Source organism: Apteryx mantelli, chromosome 3 (genome assembly GCF_036417845.1).
Source record: "Apteryx mantelli isolate bAptMan1 chromosome 3, bAptMan1.hap1, whole genome shotgun sequence".
Lineage (NCBI taxonomy): Eukaryota > Metazoa > Chordata > Aves > Apterygiformes > Apterygidae > Apteryx > Apteryx mantelli.
This window is the reverse complement of record NC_089980.1, coordinates 46862456-46875425: the sequence shown is the minus strand read 5'-3', so window position 1 is coordinate 46875425 and position 12970 is coordinate 46862456. Positions and strand designations below refer to the sequence as shown.

The 12970-nt window shown below is 36.0% G+C and overlaps 1 protein-coding gene across 1 annotated transcript in view; it reads left to right on the top strand.

Moving 5' to 3' along the window:
• The window catches only part of CRIM1 (cysteine rich transmembrane BMP regulator 1), a 218404-nt gene that overhangs the window by 89214 nt on the left and 116220 nt on the right, over positions 1 to 12970 (top strand). The window contains exon 3 of the mRNA XM_067293293.1: positions 4881 to 5123. Within this exon, the coding sequence (XP_067149394.1) occupies positions 4881 to 5123 (243 nt within the window). The remainder of the gene's footprint in view (positions 1 to 4880; positions 5124 to 12970) is intronic.

Here is a 12970-nt window from a genome sequence, read left to right as displayed (position 1 = left end):
TTTTACCTTAACTGTTTGATCCTTGATGTTAAACAGCAAAAGCGTGTGCAACTCCGCACTACATTAATTTGTGAATTGGATGAGCAATTACTTGCCTTGCTAAAATGGACAATTTATTAAATGAGACCTATTAGCTACTTCAAGGGCAGAAGCAGAACATCTTATAAGTATATATTTTAATTAGTATATTAAGTGTCCTGAGCACAAACTCTTAATTAAAAAAGACATCTGCTTTAACAGATAGCTTTATTCTCCTCCTACTTGCAGTTGTGGCTACATAAAATCATTATTGTGAGGGAATCTACAGTATGCATTAGGAAAAAGTAACCTATGCATATTTTCTTGCCTCACAATAAATATGTATTAGGATTTTTCTTTATTGGGGAGTAAGTCTCATATATATTTGCTGTGCTAATTTATTTCATAGTAAGTCACATGTATAGTCCTCCCTTTCCTGGAAGATCTGATTTCTGATATGCTACTTTGAAAAATGAAGGTGACCTGTTTCTGAGGACCCAGAGGGATGGGAAATTCTCTAATAAAATAATTATTTATGATCTATTTATTATAAAAATAAGATAATCAAGCAGAGCTTAAGTATTGATACCTTGCATGACTGAAGATGTTGGATTAGGAAGATCCTGATTTGTGTAATGGAGAGTAGCTAGCTGGCTGTGCTTCCAGAAGCAATAGGTTTCTCTTCTCATGAATCTACTTTGGTCTATTGAGAAGCCACCTTGAAATAATCACGGTTTGGTGTATAAAAAAGGTAGTACGGCAAAAATATCACTGGTGAGTTAATTCACAGTTGTTTCTTTGTGGAATGCAGCTTGCCATTGTCCTAACTTTCAGGCTGAGATAGTCTGTTATCGTATTTTTAATTATTCTGCCCTCACAGAGGTTTTCTTCTGTGTTACTTTTGTAAGGGCTGGAAGTGTTTTTTAATAAGGGAGAAAAGAGCTGTTAAACAAGCAGTTCCTCTTGTTTGATGAAATCTTAAATAGCTGTAGGTAATGGAATTAAATCAGGGATCCTATTAAAACAGTGACACTTATGGCTGTATTAATGTTTGTCATCATTTATTTTGGGAACAAATTCAATTTCGATGCCTTCTTGGATCAAGGAATGAAAAGGTAAACAAGTTTAGCACAATGGGTTTTAGAAATATGCCTTGTATACAAAATTCTATCCTTGTAATTAGAAAAGGTGGATATCCTTGCAAGTTTGCCATTTGCCAAGATGACAAGAAGAAAAATATTGAAACTTTTCTTAATGGTTGCTTAAAAGTAATCTGTTTTATTCAGGCCTGGTATTAAAATGAGAAGCCCTCATCAGCTTTTACTGATAGGCAGTGCAACAGAAGGTGCTAGCTGATTAAGGTGCTAGCTCAAACATACTAACCCTATTGTGGGAGCTGCTGCCGTCTCGTGTTTCAGATAACAGTTGTTTCCCAAAGGGCAAAGTAGGGAGTCTTCAAGGACACACTTTCAATACTGCAAATCGCAGATTGCTTTAGCCGCTTGCTGCTTTCTGCTACAGGAAAAACACGTTAAAATCCATGACTGAATAACGATATAGCCTGTGGAAAGGCTCTTCTGCTGCTTTCGACTCTGATATAGCCTAGCAATAGGGAACCTGAATGAAAATCAACCATTGACTGATATGACTTGTGTTAATACATCTGACCTTTCTGCTGTTCCCTTTCATCACTTTTATACTGTGAAGGCAGTATTTTGCAATATACATAACTTGGTTATAATTTGGAAACAAAGTATTTATAGAAATAGCAGTAGGGTTTGTTTGTTTATTTGGTATAAAGTCCAAAAGCAGTAGTGACATTCATTAAGAAGAAAATCTTGCATTTGATTTATAAGTATCTGCTGCCCTATGTAATCTTACATTAAAACACAAACAAATATTTGCAAGGTGGTAACTGCTTCTGTTTAAACCATTTCCTCTTACAAATGATGCAAGTTTTATTAATTAGTAGTAGTTTTTGGAGTCCCACTGTATTCTGTTACAGTTAGCTGTATTGGGTACAAGACTCTAATGTGGAAAAAGTTATCAAAGATAACTATAAAACAGGGAGTGAACATTTCATCTAATAGTACTTGTCATGATTTTCTGTTTAAGGTTTTTTTTTTTTGTTTTTTGTTTTTTCCTCCTTTCCACTGGTTGTGATGCTTCTGACATGCTCCCATTGGCACCAGCTTGTTCCTGCACATGTTTTGCTAGGTGATCTTATCAACTTCAACAACAGGCCTTGCATTGGTGTTCCACGTAAATATATCTAAAATCCTAAATAGTCTGAATGCTGCTGTTTGACTTGCATCTTTGACAGCTCTTGCATTTCTGAAAGTCGCCTTAAATTGGTCAGTGCTGTCATGAGCGTAGTCTGCAACGACTTCAGACAGAAAGAGTTTGTAGGGTAAAATATGTTTATAGGTAAATGCAGTCAAGTAAAAATCATGGTTAAACTTGCTTAAATATGTACAATATGAATATCGCAAGAGATATTGCATGAGGATAGGATTATCTGTTAGTCATAAAAATCAGAATATTTTTGAATACATAATGCTGGGGCAGCCCAAGTAACAGTGTAATTTTAAGGATCTACAGTGAGCATAACTTCAAGGGCTGCTATTCCACTATTACTCTATTGCTTGTCTGTGAAGGACTGAACAAAAGGCAGTGGCAATCGAAAATATATCTTTTGAAAAGCTAAAACTTTTGAGCTTTTTTTTAAACTATTTCCATAAACTAAAGAATGCCAATAAAATACCAAAACTAGCATGTTATCTATTGTTTATACAGCTGTCTTAGTGACTGTCTGCAGTAAATCTTAGTAACCGGTCATGTGCAGTCTGAACAATGTATTTAATGAAGCAGGTAAGAGCTTAAATATAAAGGCAATGCAAGGTTTAAAAAAAAGTTAAAATGTTATATAAAAATCTAGGCAAAGTATATATCTAGCCAAAGCAATTTTATCAGGTAGATGGAAGTAACGTTGTGTTTTCTTGTCTTTAACTGGAAGAAAAGATTTATGACACTGTTGATATCACATGTAAATTACTAATCTGTATAGCCTGTAAGAAAAATACAAAGCGCTTGTACATGAAAGAAATATGTGAAATTGTTTTTTGACTCTGTGCTGTATTTGCCAACTAACATTGAGGCAAATGTAATAACCTAGGATACCATTTTTCTAAGTACTTACATATGCAGGCTTTATGTCCCTCTAAGTGAAACTAAATCACAGTTAGAAAATCAGCCATCTATACAAGCAATGTTGCTTTGATTTTTTTCAGTATTGCCTGGAATAGTGAAATCCAAACAAAATACTGAAATGAAGTATAAAAGTGATCCTCTGGAAAAATTTTTTGCTCTAAAGTATGTTCAGGATATGGTTGGAAGCAGAATTTCATATTTGCTGTTTTGCTTTTAGTTTAAAAAATATATCCAGTAATTTTAGTAATTCTAAAAACAATAAATTGGAATAGATATTCTTAACTTTTTTTTATTGGAGATGCTCATGTTTAATGCATCTTTATCATTGATATTATCACTAGAGATTAACTTCTAAAGTGGAATTAAATAGAATTAGATTAATAAAAGTTGGTGTTGTACAGCTGCTTGTTTCTACTATTCTGCATCTAGCTTTAATGACAGCAAATAAGTAGCTGATCAGTTATGTGGGGATAATTAGTCACATTAGTAGAATCATCTAGTTTACAAACCTATAAATAATCAAGGAGTGGTGCAACAATTTATAAATTACGTTCTTGTGTTTCTTTCTTTTTTTTTTTTTCTTTTTTTCCCTCCTGTCAGGCCTGGGAAGTCTCCCTGTGTTGTCTCCATACACTTAAAATACTGAGTCTCCATATCCTCCTTTCCTAATGATACTTGTCTTCTGAGTGTCCTGAATGCATTTGTGTTGTGATGGTGTTCAGATGTATTGAGCAAAGTGAGATCATCTTGGATACAACCAAGTTTCTTACTATTTGCACTGTGGAATAAATAGATCACAGGAGTGGTCTGGTTCTGCCCATGTAGCTTGGTCACTGCAAGGTGTGACAACTTTTTTGCCAGAATTGAGATTGGGTTTTTAGAGGATGAGGAGTCTTAACTTTTTCAACTTTTGGAAGAGTGTTATCTAGTTGTCTGAAAACCTTCCATTGTGTCTTCATCATCTCTTTGTCCTTCTCAGTGTTGTCGTGTTTGTCACCATTCCTACCAACCTGTTCACCCTGTTCCTCAATATTCCTTTTGTTGTTGGTATACGTCTGCACCCAATTCTTTTCTCTTCCACTGCTCAAGCCATTGAAGTATATAGGAATGACAGTGTTTCGATGTCAGCATTGGGAGCATGTGCAGTAAAATATCAGTCAGGCTCTCTATGGACTCTCCAAAAATGTTAGCTGTTGAATTTTTAACAAGATTTTTTGAGTTTATGAAATCTCAGTTTAGGTCATTCAAGTGTAATGAATCAATCAGCTAAAGCCAGTTTCTCGTAATGGAAAGTTGTAGGAAACTGAAGGTATAGGTGTGAACATCAGGGCTGTGCATGATGTGATAAGTTGCTTCTTAATGTCAAGGCTGAATGCTTAATTTCATGGCTGCTTTTGAGGTTGTGAGTTCAGTATAGTGCCAATTGGAATTTTTGTGCAATATTTTGTAACATACTTGTCATCCTGCAAATACCAAGATTTTTTTTAAGTATATCCCATGATTTTTGCTAAACAATTTAGTAGAAGCAGTTTCCTTTTTATTAGGGAGAGGAGGGAACTTTATCTGACCTCTTCTTTACAGCTTAAGCTTCAGTTCAGTTTTTTATTGATGTATATGGCATGCTGATTTTTTTTTTTTTCTCTCCCTTTCAGAAGAGAAACCTGATTGCTCCAAGGCCCGCTGTGAGGTCCAGTTTTCTCCTCGCTGTCCGGAGGATTCCATCTTGATCGAAGGTTATGCTCCCCCTGGCGAATGCTGCCCACTCCCAAGCCGTTGTGTGTGTAATCCTGCAGGTTGCTTGAGGAAAGTTTGCCAACCTGGCTATCTGAATATATTGGTTTCTAAGGCATCAGGAAAGCCAGGGGAATGCTGTGATCTCTATGAATGTAAACCAGGTAAAAATGGAAACTTGCTTTTTTTCATTTTCATCTTGCATTTTTTTCCTGTTATGTGTTTAATATGCACAATAATTTATTTGATTGGTATCTAATAAAGCCTGTATATTATCTGAATTCTTCTGAATGGCCTGCAAGTTTCCAATGATTCTGTGGGCAATGTCTCTTTAAAAAGCAGATGAGAAATATTATAAGTTTATTTTCTCTCTTTTCCCTTGTTGCTCCATTTAAATTAATTTTTACTGGGAATAATGTATTACAATGAATGAATATTTCTAGTGAAAGTGACACACTTGATATGCTGATTATGTTATATAAAGCTTTTTATATAGGACTATATTGTGCATGGACGTGGAATTAAGATTACTGTCTTAAGGTTTCTGTAGTGATGACCCTTAAAAATGAGAGGGCAAACGGATTGCAGGATGTCGAGCAAGTGACACAGGAGAACATAATGAAACACTTGGCAATGTTTTCAGTGTTTGTCCATTTTTCTATTTCATAGGACCACAAATAACCCTTTCTTGTGATTTATTTTTCTCAGTGAAGTGGAAGATGTAACTAACTCTTCTGTGTGATTCAGGCTTGGGCAGAGATGATCAATAAAAATATAGGCCTGAAAACAGGTGCATACAATTGTATAATCCAAAATCTCATATGGAAACAGGTTCAAGTATGCTTAGGCTATGCCTTAACTATGTTTGTTTAACGTGTTTTAAAAAACCTCCAGAGAACAATGTTCTACAGTCTTTGTTCTAGTGCTTCTCTTTCCATTTTTCCTAATATCTAAATGCAAATCTACCCGGGTGGAAATTTAAACAAACTACTACTTTCTCTGTCCAGGAGGAGTTGGCAAACAAGTCTTTATAGCTTGCTTTGGAACATTTTGTCTGCCTTAGCCTTCTTTCATCAATAAGCAAGTAAGCTTTTTTTATGGCATCATCTCCTTGGCCTCTTAATCATTGTTCTTCTCTAAGCTTTCTTGCATTTATCCACATCTCTGAAATGTAGTGTCTGAAGGCAGACTGGTATTTTGGTGGAGCCTTCATCCGCACAGTACCGAAGAATAGTTACTTTCTGTGTCTTTCAAACAAAATTCTAAATAAGAGTTGAATCTTTTGAAAGAGTTGTACTTAATTTGTGAAATACTGTGATCCCAAGATCTTTCCACTGCAGGACTGCTACTGAATCATTATATTTGTACAATTGAATTCTTCTCATAATATACTTCAAATATGTCTTTATTTAATTTTACCTTACTGACTTTGAATTATGTTTCAATTTCTCAGAATAAATTTTAGCTCTGATATTTTCCCAGCTGTTATTTACATTCCCAATTTGTAATTTATAAAGAACTCAATTCAGGACTTAACTCTGTAGGTTACTTCTTGAAGGCTGGTTTTGGCTTGTTGGCATTACAGAATATTCAGAATAAGTATGCGATTATTCTCATTAGCGTGTTTGTGTAACTTTATGTTGTTTCCTGAAGTAGTTTGTATTTTTTTTTAATTGTAGGGCATTAGAAGGTAAACGTACATGGGACTGGAGAAGTTAAGTTGTATGTTGGAGGGTAGAGGAGCAAAGGCTTTGGAGAGATTGGGGAAGGAGATTGATGGCATTTAAGGGATGTGTAGAGGTATGCAGTGGGTGTTAGAAATTGAGGGGCTAAGGGAAAGGAGCAAGTTTGAGACCTTGGGAGATGGTGGAAGTGTGTTGCAGGCAGCCAGAGTTGAGTGGTGTGTGGTAGGAGACTAGAGAAGGCAGCAATCCTGAAGGATCAAGGAGGAGTGAAAGAGAGGTAGTAGGAGCCTGTTTTCAGGTGGGGGGTTTTAAAGGGCGAGACTGGAGCGGTAGGGAAGGAGGGCAGTCGCTTCAGTGATGGGAGGAGCAAGAGTGCGGTGATGAGGGCGAAGAGTACAGGTGAATGCTCTTATGCATCCAGGTAGTGTTAGAGGCTGAAAGATGTAATGGCTAAAATACTAGCTGCAGAGCAAGGGCAACCCCTACTAGTCCTAATGCCTTGGTTTTAGGGAGGGGAAGAAAAAAAAAAAAGTTGAAGTACAGTTAGAATTGTTAGTCACTTCACAGCCCGATTTTTGTCAAGTCAGACTTCAGCAGCCCTCCTGGTTCATTTTTATACCTTTGATCGAGATGCTTCTATCGTTTGCCAAGTATTTGAGGTAGTAGAATGATCACAAAAGAAAAACCAGCCAACAAGGCTGGAAGAGCCTCTGGGAAGGAGTAGACTAATGTTATCAAATCTTAGACTATATACTCCCACAGAAGACTTTCTTTTTTAATTGGTAAATCTTCTCAAATATGAAGTTCATTCAGTTTTTGGAGGGATTTTGTTTTCAATGAGTGTAAAGCACATGTAGAGACAACAGAATTGCACTTGAAGTATGAAGAAAATGATAGATTGAGCAAATAGCAAAATCATTTTTTTGAAAACATTTATTTGTGGAAAGTCGAGGTTTTTGTTTTTATTAATTTGCAAATCAGTATGAGCCTTGATATTTTGTTCCATCTAAACCATTCTTTCATGGTCATCACTGTATATCTGTTTTTAAGCAATATACTAAATGATCTGTTTACTTGTTCAAAAGAATGGGTAAAGTGTTGCATAAGTATCAGTGTTATATGTTCATGGACTCATAGAATCATAAAATACTATAGATTGGGAGACCTCTGGAGGTCACCTAGTCCAGCCTGCCTCTTCTACACTATTTTATACCATTTATTCTCTCTTTGTATGTATTTGTACTACTGTATATGCAGTAGCATGTTACTGTTTCTCTGTGTGTATGAATAGCACATGAATTCTGTGTATGTATTTGCTGAAATACGGTCCAAATGGGAAGACAGATACTGTTTCTTAATATCCAAAGTTTTTAAAGGACTGGCATAATATGTCAGGAATATTTTTTTTCAGCCCGTGGTAAGTCTGGTAGTAAACATCGTGTCTTCAGAGCTTGAGACTTGGTATCTCGATTAATGGATTTGCTTTTATTGTAGGGAAGAACAGTTAGAGAGGAACTGAGCTAGCTATGCTCTGTTGCAGGTTTCCTCTGTTTTTAGTACCATGCTGCCTAAGAGAAATGGGATGATGGATTCTGGAAGGCTTGGTAGATAAGAGTTCATGCCAAGTTTCTTATGGGCCTGATGTCACCTGTTTTACTGAATCATGTCAACATGGCTGTGCAGTTTGCATGTCAAAGAGGGGAAACTGTTCTGCATGCTTTGCTGCAGACTTGAAGACTGTCATTCTGAGAGTGCTGCTACCAGAATGCACTGGCTATCCTTGCATGTCTGCATAACCCACCCATTTGAGATTTTGCACCAGCAATGGGATTCTGGTGGAAACATTCCTCATGGCGGGGGGACTGCTTCCTATGATAGCAGTGCTGTTTTATGCCAATATGAAGTATTTGTGGAGTTACAGCATAAGCTCTGTTTATTTCTGTTCCTTAAATAAGATGCCACCATTCCCCAACTTACACTGGAATTTGAATTTGGACTCTTCTGTTGAGAATTGCATATGTTCAAATACTGTGGCACTTGATTTACTGTAAGGAAAATAAGTGTTGCCATGTCATTAAATGCTAGTATAAGAATGGAATCTTTCATTTTGAGATCCTCTTCCTTTTCTGCCTATTTTACTTTAGGAAGGCAGTGATTAAAGGCACTGGTATTCAGTTAAAGGGAAGAGTGAAGAAACTTGGTAACCTAATAATATCTGTCTGTTAATCTCCACATTAATTCATCTTGAATGTTCTTACCCATTGTTCCACTGAACATCTGAAAACAGTTGTGGCACCTATGGAAGAAAAAGTATGTTATGTCCCTTTTGTTTTGGTGCTGTTCCTCAGCTCAGAACTGAGATAACACCAGTCTGGTGTCCTAAGCAACCTACTTTGCTTCTGCGGGCTGTAAATACGGCCTTTCATGAGCACTGAATTCACACAGGGTTTTAAGCTGGAAATTATCAGTTCTTAAAAAGTGTTCTCAAAAATAAGAATTCTTATTAAATACACTCTGAATGAGCAGTCATAAATGGAGCTGCATAACATATATAATAATAAAAATAAAAACAACCTGAAACAAGATTTGTGGCAATATATGTGCCTCAGTTGTTAAGAATGCTAAAACATTATGAACAATGATTTTTGTTTTTAAGCAAGTTAGTTTATTTAAAGATGAAGTTAAAATCTAATCCAAAATATACATTGCTGAAGCTGGATAGAGGCTATGCCTGCCACTTCCAAATAAAGAAAGGTAAATAGTTTACTTCAATGGCAGTGATCCAGTGTGTTTCTAGCACCTTTATTGCTGACTTGAGGAGTGACATCTCTTCAGTTCTGGTATCTTTTGAAAATTTTTGGGAAATGTCTGTGGTATCTTTTGAAAAGTTTGGGGAAATGTCTGTCATATTAGGCAGAATCTCTATTGAGAAGATTACTGATTTGTCCTTCTTCTCTCAAACAGTCTTTTTGACAGAATTTTGATTCACTCACCTTCTCCCACATCCCTTCATGACCTGAAGGTTTTTCTTACTAAAGTGATGGTGTTTTTCTGGTACCTAATCTTGGTTTAAACACTTACAGTTTTAAGGAAAATGTTACTGTTTTGTGTATTGTTTTGGGCATTTAGCCTTCTGTGCAGTCAGGGCCTGATGAAAAGTTTGAGATCAGTAGTGAAATTTTGTAGGTGGTGTGGAGTGATGCATGGGAAAATGACTGATGCTCCACCCTGGTACCACTTCAGGATTGAAAATCAGATCTGGAATTTTTAAAGTCTTGCACTAAGGACAAGGGTCAGAAAAATCAAGTACATACTTGAGAGAAGCAGAATTTATATAATAATTTCATGTATAATTTTATTATTCTTTGCTACATACAGAAATAATACCTGTATAGTTTTATTGGATACTTTTTTAGTAGCTAATGTTGAGAGGGCTTAGGAGAAGAGATTGGGAAAGGACTCAAGGAAATAAGTTGGGAAAAATCAAACACGCTTCTGACAGAGCTGGAGAAATTGCCCGAAAGTTGACAAAGATGGTGATGGACAAGATGACCAAAACTCCTTAATCAGCAAAAATAAGCCAAAGAGGAGGGACCATACAGGGAAATATCTATGACAGAGAAGTTAATGAAGTGATTCAAACTGACACAGCTGCACTGAAAGTCTTGGAACATCATCTTTTGTGGTTGTGTTTAATATGTTCTAAAATGTGAAGAAACGTAAAAAAGATGGGTTGTCAGGGGAAAGAAATCACTACTGAAAGATGCTTGGATGCCATGTCATTCTTTTTTGGGGGAAGAGGAGGCACTGGCTTTCATGCTTTCTTCCTGTCACCTTCTCCCAAAGGAGAAAGTGGAATTAATGTTTGAGAATGTTTTCATGTGGCATTTTGTTATTTATGAGGAACCAGTTGAAGTACATCTGAACTCAAAGCAAAGGGTCTTAAGTGATGATTTGTAGTTGCTGTAGAAGCTAACCTTATGCTCTAGTACTAGACACTCGGAAAGCTGTGACTTAGTCTTTCCTGTGCTGAGCCACTCTGTTGCATCAGGGATGCAAATGCTGCCTTGATGTCAGATCTTTAGATGCATAGGTAGCTATTTCGATACTGTCCCTGAGCTGTGCATGCTGTTCTTTGAAAAGACAGTGTAGTACATGAAGGTGAAACTTAATGTACTTGTGATAACATATTCTACTATAAAGTTATTTTCACCTGAGTATTAACAATTTCATGAAGAGGGGAGCTTAGGTTTTATAGTCCAGAAAGGAGGTAACAAATTACTGCAGCTTAGTCATGGTCTGCAACCATTGTATGATTTCTGCTATAATTTCACAGATAGAAAAATGAGTAACTCACAGGTGCTACTGTATACAAATTCAGTGCACAAGAAAATCCATGAACGTTCTTAAAAAAAAACACTGGTGAAGTACATGTTCAATGATAGGAAATTGCAACTTATTTATGAGTTCTTGAAGTGATGTATTATTCAAACCATATATGTGAAGCTTAATGTTTCCAGAATGGACAAAAATAACATATTTTTATAAGTTACTACTTTTACATAAAACTTTTTTATTGGCTAATTAAAAATAAACCCTTTCATGAAATGTATATTTTATGTAATTATTTGAGTCAAATTAATGCATGAAAACAGAACTAGTTTCAGTGGCAAATGTCTGCTGTCTGTCTCTTTTTTCTTTTTTTTTTTTTTTTTTGAGTGCTAGTACAATTAATCTGGGGGAAGTTGTAATTTATTTGTTGAAGTAATGAAGAATACAATTACAGGATGTTCTGCAACCTTACAATGTTTTCAGCTTCTCTGGAAGTTTGGCTCAGTACTTATTCAAGTTTGAGAAACCAACTGAAGTTTGAAATAAGCAGGAACATTTGTTTCCTTCTTCTAATCTAATAATAAAGATCTCCCACTTTGGAGGGAATGCTAAGGTGGGGCTCGAATGTAGCTTATAAAATTCTGAAGGTGGTAGATAAGCTGCGTGCAGATCCTTTGCTCATCAGATCCAAATAATCCTTACCAAAACTAGAGGGCACTCTGGTGCTAGTAAGAGGTCAATTCAAAACAAATCAAATACTTATTTATGCAGCAGGTGGTGAACTGTGGGAACTTGCTGCCACAGGAGGTTGTAGGGCAACCATTTTCAGAAGTTTCAAAAAAAAAAAAATAGACAAGTTCATGCACAACAGGTGCATAAATGGATTCTAAAGATTGAGTAGGTATATACTTTATAACACCCCAAGTCGAGTGATTTCAGAGACTGGTAGAATATGAAGGAATGAATCACAGACAGTGGCAAAACTCGCATGCTCTCCCTAACTAGCATCTCTTATTGCCACTGTTGGAGATAAACTACTAGTTAGATGGACCAGTACTTTGACCCGGCAGGGCATTCCTTTATGTTCTTTTGGTATGATAAATGTAGTTGCTGTAGATGGGTAGGTCAAACCACATAGGGGAACCATTGAGTGACTACAGCCACTTAATTATATGCCTCTACAAAGGATTAAGGACTTTGTTAAATTTCTTTTTTTTTTTTAGATTTTATTTTTCTTAGATATGTACCTTTATTAATGAAGAAAGAAAAGTTTGGGCTGCTTTTCAGTGTTAGTGAGACATGTACTAGGACACTATAGCCATTGGAAGGATTTTAAACTATTTAGCAATACTGAGTAGCTCATGTTGGATGACGCTGGTTCTCAGTACTTGGTGAAACTAGATGTACACTTCTCAGAAAAGCTGTTTCAAACATTTTATTTGGTAATCACTTAGAATAAAAAAATGTAGTTTTTTAGTGATATATTCTAAAATTAAGTATTTCTGTCTTAAAACCAAATAGGTATCTTTGTGTGCTTACAAAGAGGGATAAAAGTTGACTTGATAATTGTAGTTAAGTCTAGATTAGTAATTGGTATCTTTTCCTTTAAATCTAGTGATCTTGCTGAATTGTTCCACCAAATGGAGTTTAATTCATTTGTGCATTTATCAATGAATCCTTTCTTGAACTTGTCAGGTTGCTCTTATGGCTTAAGAGATGTCTCTGTCTCCCAAATAACTGTGAAAAGGCAGATTCTGAATATCGCAGAGGATACTCACATTTGTAAATACTTTGAAAGTTAATGGTCTTGAGGACAAAACTACTGGTTCTAATCTTGATGAGCTAAAAACTTTTGTTTCATGGAACTTGTGCTTTCATTCAAATGCTCACTGAACTATACTTTCTAGGTGTATACTTTCTGAGACTGCTGTCTCATTATGGTCAGTTGAATTATTGCTGTGCACCTCTGAGAATCAAACCTGGAAAGGGTGAGC